The 16,889-nt window shown below is 34.4% G+C and overlaps 1 protein-coding gene across 4 annotated transcripts in view; it reads right to left on the bottom strand.

Annotated features, from left to right (window-relative positions):
- LOC131049313 (uncharacterized) overlaps window positions 1-13,793 on the bottom strand; it is a 79,700-nt gene extending 65,907 nt beyond the window's left edge. For 2 of the 4 annotated variants that reach the window (XM_057983358.1, XM_057983361.1), the window contains exons 1-3: window positions 13,644-13,793; window positions 2,356-2,650; window positions 1,942-2,236 (exon numbers count right to left, since the gene is read on the bottom strand). In XM_057983358.1, coding sequence (XP_057839341.1) covers window positions 1,942-2,236; window positions 2,356-2,607 — 547 coding nt within the window. In that variant the 5' untranslated portion in view covers window positions 2,608-2,650; window positions 13,644-13,793. Of the gene's footprint in view, window positions 1-1,941; window positions 2,237-2,355; window positions 2,651-9,782; window positions 10,496-10,595; window positions 10,694-12,492; window positions 13,596-13,643 lie in introns of those variants that run through there. The other 2 variants (XM_057983359.2, XM_057983360.2) reach the window with 2 other exon arrangements.
- Window positions 13,794-16,889: the final 3,096 nt, after the last annotated feature.

Raw genomic sequence — 16,889 nt, 5'->3', positions numbered from 1 at the left:
GAATGTAGACACATAATCTATGAACGAATTTGTTGTTTTTAAATTAGCAAACTCATATTCTAAATTATTCCATTTATCTAATAATGTAAAATCGAAATATCAAATACTTGTTATTCAAAGACTTATACGTCTCAATATTTAGGGTGTTGGGTTAATTTGTGCAAATATATATATCCTTTGAGGGACCAAAATTCCCATTGCATCCTCCAAACATCTATACTTAATTTTAAAAACCATAAAAGGTTTTTCCTTGATTAATAAATAATTGACTTTCCTCACAAAGCCTTGTAATATTATTAATTAAGGAAAACCAAAACTAATTAAGTTAAAATAGACAAATCTTTTATGAATTAACAATCACAAAAATATCAAATAGAGGATTGAAATAAAGAACTAATTCTACAAACGTAGAATAAAAATCCATTGAACAAAAATATTTATGAGCATTCTATTAGTTGGGGGAGGACATTCTACCAGCAGATTAACAAGAGACTTTACACAACAACAGGAGCCTTTAAACCCTCACAAGACAAATAATATCTTAAGGTTTACTGAAATCCTTCCCAATTTTGCGAGGAAAACCAAGAAAAAGCAATAACACAAAATTGGATGCGAGACATAACAACGTGGACTTCTGGTTATCTGATTTTGCAGAACAACCATCACACCATGGGCAGCCATTACAATAAATAAAACTCTTGTCCAATTTGTCACTGGTTCATTCTGATTTGTGTTTTGCAGCCTGGATTCACCTAAGGTATGTCCACGGACATATATAGACATAATTGGGCCACAAAACATTTTCCTTGCTTGAACCCAAAATGAACCCAACTGCTAGCCATATTTAACACAAGTTGAACCAAGATCTGTGGCTTGAGGCCACTGAACCAGTAATATAGGTTAATCCTATAGGATATGTATTATATACTTTGCATATTTTACGCTCTTATGGATTGTACACTGCCACAATTGAGACTTATGGGTGGTTTTTTGGCCCATGGTTTTATGCCCATTGTCTTCAAATACTACTTACCAGTTTCCTATAAAAATGTGCTGCAAATACTTGCACATGGATTGGGTTAAGCACAAGTGTGAAATATCTTATTGTATTTTAAACAGTTGAGTTAATACAATGGTAAGTGTTATTTTGCTGTGGTTTACATGAAGGGTTTCCGAGGGTAAATTCTCTTATTATATTGTGTGTACCATTCTTTCCATTTGCTGCATTTAGGATTCCATTAGCACTGATTATCTTGCCTAGATTTGTCAGTATTTTTATCCTTAAATTGGAAAAAGCCACTTATAAGACAATCTAAATAAGTGAGAGACAAGTCAAAACCATTCACACCAAGTCTAACTGAAAATGCTTTCTTGTGTGAGCACAAACATTTCTCTGAAGAAATACTTCAAATTTTTAACAAGCAATATGTTATACTTTTTCCTATATCTAAAAGATAAGAGCCTATCAGATTTTCTTTCATGCATTCCTGGATCCAATAACCATCTATAAATCTTCTAAATAGAAGATTGAAAATTTAAAATCAATCTCATAAAAGTTAGAATAAAGATATAGAACAATTTCTGCTACAAAAAGTTATTTATCTTAACTGTGCACATCACTTTCCTCTATACATTTCTTCTGTGACTAAGTATATGTGTTTTCTAAGAGACCATGCAACATAGCAACAAGGGACTGAAAATTGCAAGCCTTACCAAAAATGTGACTTCCTGGTTAATAAATTCACGTGTTAACAACTACCACATATTGATAACACCAACTTACTCACATTGCCAAATGATCTACAGATTCATGCTAGAATAGCATTTAATACAGCAGTCACTACTTGACAAGAAAAAACACCTTCCAATGCAGTGCTAGAATTAAAAGGGATATATAACATTATGATCTCAAATTTTAATATGGAAGTATTTTGTCCCTACCATGCGCTTCCAGGTTTCTGAAAATGCTCTCACAAGCTTCCAGAAGTTTAGAAAAATCATTGAATGATAGAAAGCTCCCAATTTGCAAGAACCCTTGATCAAGTAGTGGCCAAGAATCAGAAATCATCCCCACAGCTGCCTTTCGCCATGTTACATGAAATGGATCATGACTTGTATTTGCACCATTCTCCTTCATGGCACCATATGAACTTTTTGACAGGAACTTACAAGTAATTGTTGATAGAAGAACAGATATAAGTGTATTAACCAGAAAGCCAGTTGTTGCATTGCAGATCTGTAACCAATGTAATTTTACTTAGAAACCAAAATTTAAGATGGTAACCAATGTAATTATACTTAGAAACCAAAATAAGATGGTAATCCGAAAAAAACAAAGGTAGAACTACACCCTACATGAGGCACTCGATAGCCCATTAGAGAAAGAGCAGCATCCAGAAATGGACTTCTTTGACTCAGATTGAGAGATTGATTCAAAAGAGAAATGTTCACAGAAGTTTGAGAATTTAACAGGCTTCCTCCTCCTACTGAAGTTTCTAACCCGCCAACTCTTGTCGCTCCATTTACTTGACATTTCCCCTTTTCTATTTCTTGAAAATGAGAACTTAATCTCCTTAATATATCAGCCAATCCTGATTTGCAATTCATGGAAAACGCCCAAAAATATGCATTCTACTCACAATCCATAAACCTGAGTCCACAAGATGGTTTTCTGTCAGCAATCATTAGTAACAAAGTAAAAGGTAGGATGGCCACACCATTTGAAAAATTAAAATCTAATCAGTTCATAAACATACATTAAAATATTGTGCAATTCAGAAGATATTTATTATTGATTAAATATATAAGCTGACTCCTCTAAGATGATTATCACATTTGATCTTCTACAAATGTAGAGTTTTATTTCATTCAGTTTTACTTTTTTTAATTTTAAGATTATGTTACGATAACTAGTGACTGCAAGACTAAAACCTTGACGAATCTAATGATAGGAAAAGTTCTACAGATCTACCAACTCAATTTCGTCTAATAATCACAAAATTGAGAAACAAATTTGGGTTCATTCATAACCAGCAACACTTGCATCCTTGCATAGCTTGCAAAGAAATAACCATAGTCCCACAAGGATGCACCCTCCCTGAAAATGCAGAGTTAAAAAATGGGGGCAAAACACACCTTGTCATCACCTCAATGCCCTAATGGAGTGGGGATATTTCCACAACACCCTACAAAAGCAAAGAATGTCTCCAACACATTCCCCTCTTGCTAGGTAAGGGGGATGCCTCAAAATCCTTGGGATGACGTAAGGACTTCTACAATTCCCTTGACCATCTTGGGGACATTGAGAAGTCCACACGACTTAGACAGTAGTAAAGTTCTTTTTTAAAAACCTAATTCACTAGCCCTAATCCACTTTGTCATTGCATTGAGCAAGAGAAATGAGGAAGACTTCAATCATCTTCATCGATCACTCATTTAAGATATTCATCAAGACTTCACAAATTCATTTATTCACATTTTTTGTACCAAGCAATCGTTATTAAATTACTAATAATAGTTTCTTGCATTTTCAATGTTAATGTTAAATGCTATTTTCTTTTCCCATCAAATTTAGTATTCATTGCCCATACATGCAAACTATTCACATGGCTTATAAACTGTTAAATGTTGCTTTTAGGGTTGTATAACTGCTTTTTACTTTTTAGATTCTTATAAAAGCTTCTGTAGAGTATTTAAATGTGGTTTTTATCTACGTTACCCCAAGTTTCTGGGATGGGGATGGGGGGACACATTTCTGGAATGGCAATTTTTTTTGCCAATTTTGGTGACAGCTAAGGGACGGCTATATAAAATATTGGGACATTTTTATAATGTATAGGGAAGTTTTAAATATTCATATAAAAACATGCATATATAGATTATATTCATATGAAAACATGGATAAAACATGTATATATACATTATAGTACCTTAACATATAACATTTGTGTTCATTTGATGCCCTTGTTTGACCACCAATATTGATGGTATTATTTAGTCTAAACTAGCTGCTCCAAATGATGTTCATTTCCAGCCCAAGCATGTGAGTTTGAAGAAGTATGAGTGATTTCCAGCCTAAAAAGTATGGCCTAGTACAGGTCGTACCTCTTGCATACCTGGCATGATCTGTTGGGTATGATTCCCTGCACTTGTTAGCACCTTTGTTGCTGTTTGGTGGTGCTGGCGGTGTATATTGCTGCTGGGTAATGTTGGGAGATGTTCTTTGATGTTTTGGGAAGGTGTTTGATGAATTTTGTCGCTGTTTTGACCTACAAACAGTTGAATATCAGACCTGCAATTAAGTTTGAGCTTTGCACAGTGGATTACACACTTGACATTGATCATTCCAGCACTTGTTCGCAAGTAGTTCATTGTTTCTTTCTGATAGGAGGCTATTTTGATAGTATTCTATTACTATTATGACCTACAACTACTTCTTTATGCACTACCAGGTTCTGAGTGTTCTCATATTTCTGTGTGCTTTTGGCTATGATTCAGACCTGTTTACCCTTCATATCAGTGAAAAGTCCAATGTTGCAGACATGCAACCACTTTTTTACACACTACCAGGTTCTGAGTGTTTGTGACCTTTATTACCAGGCTGCTATTCATTATTAATTTATTTCTAAATGCTTTTGGCAGTGATTCAGACATAATCACCCCTCATATCAATGAAAAATCCAGTGTTGCAGACTTATAATTGCTTTCATATGCATTACCAAGTTCCGATGTTTGTAGAATTGAGTTGTGCTTGTGCATGATCTGTTGAAGCACCTATCCCAGTGTTTTCCAGACTTCTTGTTGTAGTTAGAACTAACATATGTAGTTTAGTGAGTATGAAATTTATCAAACACTTATGCACTATTGCTGAGGTGTGGGGGAACCACAAAAAGAAATAAAAAAATGGTTTTTAAAGCATTTGAGTATTCTTTTTTTCTTTTTGGTGTGTGTTGGGAAAAGGGGGACAGCTGGACATCCCCAAGATGGTTAAAGAGCATCACTGAGATCCCCAACTGTACCAGGGATGGGCAAACGTCCCCTCTAAGAATCGCTGCCATCCCCATGTTTCCGAGATGTTTCCTACTATTTTCTAGATTTTGGAGACGACTAATGGACATCCTCAACCCATCCCCCCATCCCCGAGACGTGACATCCCTGGGTTTCCTTGGTTTTTATTTTGTAGCATTTTAGGATTTTAAATTTTCTCTTTTAAAATGTTTACAAATAATATATATTATTTTTTTTAATTTTTGTTTGACATTTTTGCATCCTCTGCTACTACACCTCATCGAACTTAATTAAGAAAATAAACTAATATCAAAAAAGGAGATTCGCTTTTAGTTTTAAAGTTTAAACATTTAATAATTCGAATTTAATATTTAGTTTTTTTTTAATTCTTTTTTAGATGTTAATATTAATATTAAAATTAGGATTGTATCTTTTGTATATGCTTTGCCCAACTTTGAAGTAAGAAAAACAGAAGTTGAAGAAACAAGGAATCCAACTTTTTTGTGTATATTTTGTTTCTATGCTTCATGTGACCTAAAGTAAGAAAAGAAAAGGAAAATCCTAATATCAAGAGCCCTTGCATTTGCCCTTAAGTTTATGAACTGAAGTTAAACAATAAATTTCGTTTCTTTTAGTGTCACTATAAATTCCAATTGCTTCAAGAGAAGGCTCAAAATCCAAACATTAAAATTAAAAGTCAAAGTCAAAATGAGAACATGCATGAGAGGAGAACTAGGAACCCAATTCAATGAAGAGCACTTCTCATTTTAGTTGTGCTTTCAAAGTATTGGAAGAGTTTGCAATGGTCCCTTCAATAAGAACACCCCACTAAAACAATTTGCTACCAAGTTGCCAATGAACAAATCTAGTAGTTTAGGGCGGCATGGCTATAGAAAGGTCATTTTGTGGCTTATAATTCTAAGGCAACATTACTAGAGTCAATGCACATCTTCATATCCCTAGCAAGCATGTCGAAAAATGTGAAAATTTGTCATTAGAACAAGGAGAGATACAAAAGTTATTTGCTGGTGAGAGTATGACACAATCACAACACTTATTGCCAGTAGCAGTGGCACTTCTCTACAAGCATAAGGCAACGGCACAACTTCTCTTTTCTATGTCATATGTAGCAAATCCTAAGGGGAAAACGTAGGGTGACAAATTCTCCCAACCTACTAGGGACAATGTTTAATGTTCAAATGAAAGATAGAGGTAGATGATGGCACAAGCAAATTCTTCTTTGCCAATGGCATTCCATTCCAACTCACTCTCCTTATTATAAAGAGGTTGTGGCTAAGATTATGTAATGTCCCTAAGATTTTCAAGTGACAATTAGTTAAATTGATTTTTATTAAGTTGTCAAAAAACAAATAAATTATACAGAAGAAGGCATGCTTGATATGATGTTTTTATGATGAATTTGTCTGATGCTTTGCATTAGCTAATCGCTGAGGAAGGAAACTTTCAATGACCAGAAGGGCTGGACGGAAAACCTGGTTCTTCCAAAAGGGTGGATTCACGATGGAGTCTACATTAGGGCCAAATTTGTGAAGTCTCCATTGGAGACAAATTTGCAGTAGATTTTATTAAGAACTAAAGGAATGAATATTTTACCAGACATATTCAAGGATGGACAGCTATATATCTGAGGTATTTTGTATCTGTTGGAAATAAGATTTATTTTATCTTGAATATTATACATATTCAAGGATGGACAGCTAAATGTCTGAGGTATTTTGTATCTGTTGGAAATAAGGTTTATTTTATCTTAAATATATTGTGGGTCCCGACTTTATATTTGGCTTCTTTCCTAAGCCATCAATCGGCATAATCAATACTTCCAGCTGCAATAGTTATTTGCCGTGAATAGTATAGCTTAGGCGAGTTGTGAATATTATGGGCTGAGTGTTATATTATCTGGAACGGGAACTATATTAGAATACCATACTAATATTCTAATTCATGGATTTTATGACTATTACAAGTGAGCGATTTAATTATTTGGGTCAAGCTTTGTTAAGGATTGCTGAATACATGATACAATGAACTTTGGTGGCTTGATTAATAATAGACAGAAATATTTGTGTTTGGCTGCCGTTTTCATTCATTAATATATTTGCAGGATCTTGTCAAAAGAGAACGAACCTGTATATTCTGAAAGTGATTATCATTCCTTGACATTTTGATTTGAGTCGGTTTACTCATCTCAGTGGTGTGACTCTACGTTACCCGGAAACGCGTTTCCGGCTTCAAGGCACCTGTTTCGGAACCCGTCCTGGTTTCGGAGACTTGGGGACGGCCGGAAATGTTTCCCAGCCGTCCCCGATCCTCGAAATTTTTTGGAAACTCGGAGACAGTCAACATTTTCCCTGAGGACCATTGACCGTCCCCGAGACGGTAGGGGACGCCCAAGCCATTCCCTAGCCGTCCCGGGGACGGCTAGTCGTTTCCGGCTCATACAGCAATTAAAAAAAAAAATTAATAAAAATTCAAAAAATTATTATTATTTTAAGAGCAATTAATTTTTTTTTTAAATTTAAAACCCTGATAGTAAAGTTATTTTTTTATTTTTTTTAAATCGTTTATATAATATTATAATATTTATTATTTATTAATAATTATTAATACATAATAAATATTATAATAATTTTATAATTTAAAAATTACAAATTAATAAATTATAAATTTAATAAATTATAATTTATAACCTATAGTCTGCAAAAAAGTTAGTAAGTTTATTAACTTTATTATTATCACCAGCGATATCATATGGGACAGTCACGCATAAGTAAAAAGAAAAACAAACCACCAATGGCACAATTAGCTGAGGCTTCACCATTTGGCATATGACGAACAGGCGAAAATAGGCTCTCGACCATAGATGGCTATGTTGTATTCATGCATAACACCATAGTCCCCGAAACAAGTTTGAGATGTAAAGAATGCAAAGAATGCAAACTAACAGTTTCGAACCCAACCTTTGCACCAGCATTTCCATAACTGCAGGAACTAGCCCATACTCAATAGTACCAGATATAGTAAAAAATGTCTGCATTGGCTTCAAGAATTTAAGGAATTACACAAGATGTTTATAATACCAATAAAGACAGAAAGAGTTTATCATTCCTATGTATTATTATCCATCTTCAGAAGACAATAATTAAAAATGTGTCTTTTTTAATCTAGCTGTCTGAAAGAGGCCTGGGTCGTAGGGGATGGCCAGAAGTCAACAAGACCATCCGGGACAGGCAAGGTACTTCCAAAATCTGTCAGCGGTACCATCCTCAATACAAGAACAGGGGTACCAGCACAGGGGACGCATCCCCATGGAGCACAACTCACAATTCATTCTCTTGGAGAGGATGACTGAGTTATAAGAGTCACTACAAATAATGGTCATGACAGAAGTGAAATCAATGGCTAATTCCAAGTCAGAGCAAAGATGGAGGGTGAAGTGGTGAAGAGTGGTAGATTTTAGGTTGATGTCAAATGCATTGTCTCCATCATATATTTAATTTTTACAATGATTATAGTAATGCTCCAAACTTGGAGACGTGTATGAGTATAGTCACGGTGGCTAAATAAAAGCCGTTGTAGAAGCAAAATACCTACCTTGCAATGCCATAATGAACACATTCAACATATCATTAAATGGATGTGGGAGAAGTTCAAAATTCCCTTGCACATGTTTGCCCATGGATTCAACCTAAAATTGTACATGCAAAGGCCTAGCAAAGTTGTCCTCGATGTTGCCACCATTTGTCATAAGTGAACCAAATTTGCCACACTTAAGAAATATCCAAAGAGGCAAAGTTGGATAGGGAGACTATGGCACAAAAAGACCCAATACAGTGTTGGACTGTGCATCAGCCTTATTCACTAACAACCACAATAGCCATTCACCTTTTGTCCCGAGTTTCCAGTTATTTTGCTACTAAGAAGAACTGGTGTACATACAATTTCCTCCACTTCACCAGGAGGAACAAATTTCTCTCTAGGAGAGAGAAGAAACTTGTAGTTGTTCATAACACGTTGCATTTGATTGACCATATCATGCTTACACCAAATGGGAGTACAAATGCACAATGGGATGTAGAGCCAAAATAACCAAATACAAGTTGACAACAGTCAAGCGAAAACAAGGCGGTAAATAGGTTTAACAATTTCAATGATGAGTAGTTTGTCACAAACTTTGGGAACAATGGTTAGAGTTTGAGAATACTAGGTCATTGACCAATTGTATTTCAACATAATCATCATATTGAAATTTTTTTGAGTATAATAATATATTCATACTCAACATTTTCAATGCACTGTTTTTGGTGATTTATAGTTTCAATTAATATTTCTTATGCATTTTTTATAACTAATTTTCAAGTACTATATTGTATTTACACCATAGTCCCCCCAGCCATCCCCAAATTGAGTTCATGGTCTCCCATCCTTGATGCTCCTCATCTCCCATCCCCATGGTGGAAACTGATATGCATTATGCTACCCAAATGTGGAGTAGGTAGACCCTGCTCACAAATATGAACAAATATAAACATGGGGATGAATTAAGTCTTACAAATTGAAGAGATTTTGCAATTTTGAACCAAGAGATAAACACTCATACTTAAAGGCACATATACAATTTGGGCTACTTAACATAAGAAAGGTTGCTTTATGATTTTTGAAACCATGTAATTTTTTTCTCATTTAAAAGTACGCAGTTTTGCTCTGTACCAAGTGCATGCAACTTTAAAATTTGCAAGAATGATAGAAAAAAATACAATTGCAACAAGTTTCTGGCTTCTTGTATCTTGTAGAGCTGTCACAAGAATAATCTAGAGCCAGCTTAATGAGAAGCACTCTCATCCTCATCTCCTTTCTGATGATTATCCACATTGTCATAAACATCAATATATAAACTTCATTCAATTCGTCTAAGCCTTGCTGATTTGACCAGGGTAATATTTTCATGCCCAGATTTTGGGAACAGTCTGCATATGCCTGTCTTTATCCAGATAACACTCATCCTTGTCAATCTACATAAACAATGCTAATCAGGAGCATATATATCATATTCTGGTGGCTGTTTTCCTCATATTCCTTGCTATTCATAAAGATTCTCTCCTGTAGTCTTCTTTTGTGTAGTTTTTAAGTTTACATTATTTTGATTTGGAACCCCATTGCAGCATGTACCTCCTTCAGATTTTCTTTTGCCAGCATCCTCCCTTATACAACATATTCTGGCCTATGAAAGCACAAATTTGAACCTCTTTCTTTTTTATTCCAGATTGTCATCAGTTTTAGCTGATACACTTCTGCCCTTCAAGATTCTTCATTTGCGTTTACAACTGCATATTCGGAAATAATTTCAGAAATTCAGAATGATTGATGCTCTCTGCAACAGCAGATTATAATCTATCTCGCTGAATTTCCATGCATGTTTCCATTGCGTCTTCCCGATCATCAAGACCTTAGCATTGTCGTTTTCAGGTGGCTTATCATAGGAGCAAGACAGAGTTATGTTACTGCCATGTACTTTTATAATGTTACCAGTTCTCTATCACTCCTACTTATGAACCCAAAATCAGTTCTACCTTTCTATATTCTTCAAGAATATTGTGCAGTCCATGTGTTTCAGATCCAGCCATTTTTACTCTGACCCTACCCGCCTAGCACCATTACGATGCAGTACCTGCCATGTTCATGATTGAGGAGATACAAATAAAAGTAAGCGAAATTTTTCTTTCTACAGTTAGCCTGTTAGGTATTCATTTTTTAAAATTGATGTGCATGCTAAGATTTATCTAATAATGACTGACGGCTACACAGAATGTAATATATTTCACTGATTTTCTATGTGTGTCTCCATTTTGGAAGAGTTTTCTTTAATTTTGGTGGTAATGGGATCAAACTTAGGGCCTCTTGCTAATCTTCTGTTTCCGCCACCATTGTTTTTAGTTTTGATTCTACTTTTAGGGGCCGGTGATGAAATTGCATGAGGAATGAGAGTATATTTAAAGCATGCGTAGGTTCAAACTTGGGATATGTTAGGGGTGACGATTTTTTTTTAAAAGAGTCATTACTTTCATGTGGGGAAAGGGAATGATATATCAGAATCCTGTGTGGCTGCCGTACAGCCAGACTAGGTCATAAAAGCCATATTTCTTTTTCCTTTGTTTTGGATATTTAAGTTTTAAATGGTGGATGAACATCAAATATTTTTCTCATTAGATTTCTGTATAGTCAGTTGCTTCCTGTTCATAGGTCAAGTGATTTTCTATCTTTATCCCTCGAGCTTATAGTTCTTGGCATTTCTCCTTCATTGCAAAGAGACTACATTAACCATTCAATTTATTGCTCTTACAAGTTGAGTGGTTTACTATAATTCACCATCCCTCTCCTTTTGTAATCAAATTCTCATTGAACAATCAATTTTAAGATCTATTATATTGCTGAAATGGAAATTGCATACCATGAACTTTTCCCTTCATTTTGAATTCAATTTGACCTGTTTGTCCTTGGAGCAATGACTAGTGTAAAAGTGGCATATTCTAGCATAAAAGCTGGCAAGACACCTGATTCATACCAGATTCCATCTGCACACTTCGCTAAGGACTGGTTCTAATCCTCAGAGTCATCCACTCATCATCCCAGGTCAGATCCACTCATGTGGAACTGACCAAGGCCAGTTCTGTGGGTGTGAAAACCAACCCCTAATATTTCTAAATTCAAATTCAAATTTGTGATGGCTTTAAATATAAAAACCATCACTTATTTCTATTTTTTTTAATATTTTCTGCTTTCACCAAGAAATGCCAGGAAATATTTTTGCACCTATGCAGTCTTCAATTAACATTTTACATTTATATATATGGCAAGTAATTGTCACAAGAGCCAACTATTGTAAGAGTAACAACCACATTTCTATATTCTCTAGTAAGAGCAGAAGCTTACAGCACATGCACATCTGACACGTGTGTAGAATCCCCACTGGTTGGAACTTGTTACATCAAACGTAGATTTTAACTGTAGTTACCACTTAACAGTGTGTGTAGCAATAGCCACAGGGATGTGTTTGAGTAATGTCGTTTTTCAGAAAAGAGTATGAGAGTATCTTAAAAGTTCACGAATTGATATGTACACATAAATTGGTTTTATCCTACTGAAGATACAGGAGTTGGAAAGGTCTGGGAGATATTTGGAAATGCCAAGAAACATCAGGAGATGCTTGGAAAAATCATCAGATGTCCTGGATTCTCCTGCTATTCAAAACCTCATCTCAACACTGGAGACATGCCCTCAGCTCATAGGCAAGCAACAGCATAAAGTAGTATCCAAGTTTAAAAGCTTTAACTTAATTTAATAATATTTACTCGAGATAAAAGCAGTAATTTAAATTTCCTAAAATGGCATCAGGATGTGATCAAGTAAATGAAGGAAGGCATAACAATGCAAAAGACTACGGTTGAAACCCTGGTAGGGCATACAGACCCTGATATTTTTCCATTGCCACGATTCTGTCATCATTTGGGAGGAAGTGCCCATCTTGCTATGTTTTAAAGATTTTTTTAGCAAGGGCAAGCACTGGATGAATTTGATCAAATAGTACTGTAATGAATTGTCCCCGCTCAAAGAAACATCACCAGGAAACTTAGCTTCAAGGATAGGAACAATATGGCCGAAAATATTAACTGCTACCATGCCAAATTAACAACTGAAAATTCAAAGTCATGAAAGATCCAAACTTGGTCAGAAAATTAAACATCTGTCTTTTATTTAAATGCAGAAAATCTGTAAAATACATCAAATTCTGAACATATATCAGAAGTTTGATATATTTTGAATTACACAATACATAATATAAAGAAATCTGTCTGAGAATATATGACATCAGCTTAGCCTAAATGTGGAAGCCAGTAGTGGCACTACACATGGACATAAACTTACTCTCCAACGACAAGATTGTAAAGCAAACTTGTTCGCAGAGTTTGAATCATTTAAAAAGGCCACAATCTCATCCCTACATCAGTGCCGACATGGATGTAACTATATATGTAATACACCTGTAGCGTTACCCACATACTCCGGTACGATTTTTTCAAAAAAATGGTACAGCCCTACAACCCAATTCTGTAGACAATTACGAGAGAACCCTAAAGACTAATTATAATAAGGATGAAAAAATAAAGTACAATTCTAAAGAAAAAAACACAAATAAAATATGAATTAAACGACTAAAAGTATCAAATAGGTAAACTTGCAATGCACTTCTGTAATCACTGTACATAATAAACTGCACTGTGCGATATAAAAATGGTTATTGAATACTAGCAGAGCTGTGACGCAATCTCAAAAAAATAAAAAACTTAAATTGGTTTCTTTTCCAATGTTCTTGCAGCAAATTCTGAGGATTAAAATCTAAACAAAGATTTAACATGAAATAAATGTCAGAGCGCGTTAGATATTCTCGCCTTTAGAACTCAAAAGTGGAATATTCTACCATGGATAATCACAAATAAACGAAAATAGAAAAATTAGAAGTATTAGTGAACGCATTTAAGATTAAAACTAACATCGCTGCAAAATTTATATAATAGAATTTGCCGTAACCTTGCAACCCTGAGAATGCCAAAGGGTTTTACCTTGGCAAGCAAACGAGTGACAGGAGAACAGACGTCAATCCCCACAGAACAAGACAATCGAAAAGAAAAAAGAGAAGAGCATGACGAGGCGTTTTGCAATATAGGGTTTATGTCATTGGCGCGAGAAAGAAAAATTCATGTTTGTTATTTTCCAATTTATTTAAATTGTTTATGGGCTTGTTTTGAAAGCTAAAGAAAGAATGCATTATTATTGTTGCACTCAGCAACACTTAATTCATGGTGGGTTCATTTGAAACCATTCAACTTCAAGACCAAAGATCAGATTAGAAATATTTTGAGTTTGATCGTTTTAAATATATTTATTAAGAAAATAGATTATTAATTTTATGTATTATTTTAAATTATATATTTAATATTAATATTTGTAAGTTAATATCTTTAATTTAAATCATATTGAAGTATTTAATTATTTTTGTGAAAATAGTTACTAGCATGTTTGTTTTTAAAGGAAATAGATAAAGTATGCGAAGATATCATATTTATTCATTATTTCACTTAAATAATTATTATATTATATTGAAGTATTTAATTATTTTTGTGAAAATAGTTACTAGTATGTTTGTTTTTAAAGGAAATAGATAAAGTATGCGAAGATATCATATTTATTCATTATTTCACTTAAATAATTATTATATTATATTGAAGTATTTAATTATTTTTGTGAAAATAGTTACTAGTATGTTTGTTTTTAAAGGAAATAGATAAAGTATGCGAAGATATCATATTTATTCATTATTTCACTTAAATAATTATTATATTATATTATAATTAACATCAAATTATTATTATGTTATGATATTGTAATTAATATTAAATTATTATTAAGATATGGTTATTTTATTATGTTTTAATATATCCTTATTTTTTATATTTTTTATATTTCTATTAAACTCTTTACAAAAGTAAAAAAACTTTTAGTATCAATTTTTTTATCGATAATCGCTTTTGACTGGAGCTACAAACCATTGAGGGACACATTTTGGGGGACCCCCTCCCCATGGTTACAATACTTTTTTAGGTATCAACGCCTTCATGATTTGTCTCTCCGCACTTGTTCTGCCACTTATCCCTAACTCCTCGCTACTCCACCTTCGTCCTACTATGCCACCTATCTCAGTCTCCTTATCCCTTCACTCCACCGTCGTCCTACTCCGCCACCTATCTATGTTTCCTTATCCCTCCACTCCACCATCATTCTGCTCTACCACCTATCTCTACCTTCGTATCCCTCCATTCCATCGTCGTCCTTTGGTTGCCTCCTTATTCTTCCACCTCGATCCTTTTGTTGCCTCTTATCTCCTTCCACCTTTGTCCTTTTGTTACCTTCTTATCACCTTCCACCTCCAACTGTCACCTCCCACCAACCTCCTTCCACCATTTACTACTACCTTTGGCCACCTCCATCACTTTGTGCTTCTACTACCACACCTCAACTCCTAGTCACTGTCGTTGTTGTCCATTGTTTGCTTTTGCTTACATGGCATTCCCTCTGCATCACCCACTACACCTTGTCACTTCATCCACCTTAGCCAACTACGTTGATGCCCATCACCACCAGCTATGTCACCTTACCTCCTCTCCTTCATTGCCTTTCACCATGCGAGACCTCAGGATGTTGACCATCCACTATGCAAACTACTCAATGCACTATCTTGCACCACCTCCATCGCCTCCAAACCTGCAACCACCGAGCTCAACAAGGGATGGGAATTGAACATGGGACCACCCTATCAATAGGGCCTGTGACAACCGTCATGTTGCGGGGTCAACTTCTTTAGTATTGAATTATTATTATATTATTATATCGTTATATTTTTATTTTATATTTGTTAACTAATTGAAATAATTATGAAGTTAACTAATTGCATGATAGACGATTAATCAGTTAAACTCTGAGTGAGTGATAGTTGAGAGGTGGAAGTGAAATTATAATTAACATTAAATAATGTAAAATTAAAAAAATAATAATAAAATAGTTTTTTTTGTTTTTCATGCATTTAAGTGTCACAAACACATCAAATTAAATGCTTCTAGTTTTTATTGACGGACATTTTTGCATTCATGTGTGAGTGTAATACACCTTCGACATAATTTACTTCAACAAATTTTATGCTTGATAATTATTTAAGCTATCACATTCATATACATGAATATGCATGTGGGTGAATGAAAAAGGAAAAAAAATGTTTTTTCTTATTAATCTAGGTGAATTAAATAAATGTAAGCAAACAAGCACAACTAATATTGAGAACTAATATATTGGATAATATGCTTTGGAAACTAAATGAGATGGAAGGTAATCTTTAGCTTGGAGTAGAGAAATGGATAAGTTTGTGGCTTTTCTTGAAAGTGGTGTCTTGTTTGTCGATAAAATGGTTTAGAATTGTGCATTTGATTTGTGTCCAATCAAAAAATAAAATTATAGGTTTGAAACAAATCAACAACCACATTTATAAGTACTTGTGCTCTAGATTCATCTTAACAATCTATAGAGTTGTGTTTTCCAACTTCACATGATGTACAATATTTTGTTCTTCTTTTCTTGGAAATTTGGGTTTCCAATTTAAAAATGTCTTTGCTAGGTGATTGTTCAATAAAGGTCATCAAAGCACTTTGCTCAAACAACCCTTAAATTTGAACAATATTGGACATAACAAGAAAACATTTGAGATGTATATTTAAATGTGTCATTAATATTGTTTTTACATTGTTTAAGGATTAATTGTGTTCTATCTTAGAAGTGTCGACTTCGCAATTTCTTCAATCAACGCAGAGGTGACAACTCTACACCGCCACTCATGCTTGTACTCAAACGTGGTAAGCTCTTCAGAGCAAAATCCCCATTAGACCTAGACCTGCGCCTCAAGGGTTTATTCTAGATGACTAACCTATGTCTCCCTTCGAGGGAAGTCGAAGGCTTTGTAGTTCTCCCTTGAAGTTTAGAGGGAGTTCACTCTCTCCTCTCATATGAGATCTTTGATCTCTCTTTAAGCCAAGACTATTTGTTAAAATTAGCTCGACAATAATAAAGAAATAACTAATTTCCTTTGAGTACTATACATACATAGACAATTGTAATGGGGTTTATATCCTTCCAAAATTATTGATTCCATAAAGAGTGAGTCGAGAACACTTCCCATAAACACGTGATGACTACCTCATACATATCACACACACAATGACTAGCTTTAGCTTACGTCACATATACAGTGACTAGTTCTAGCA

This window comes from Cryptomeria japonica, chromosome 8, assembly GCF_030272615.1.
Source record: "Cryptomeria japonica chromosome 8, Sugi_1.0, whole genome shotgun sequence".
Lineage (NCBI taxonomy): Eukaryota > Viridiplantae > Streptophyta > Pinopsida > Cupressales > Cupressaceae > Cryptomeria > Cryptomeria japonica.
The sequence above is the reverse complement of the archived record's forward strand: the minus strand, read 5'-3'. Positions and strand labels throughout refer to the sequence as shown.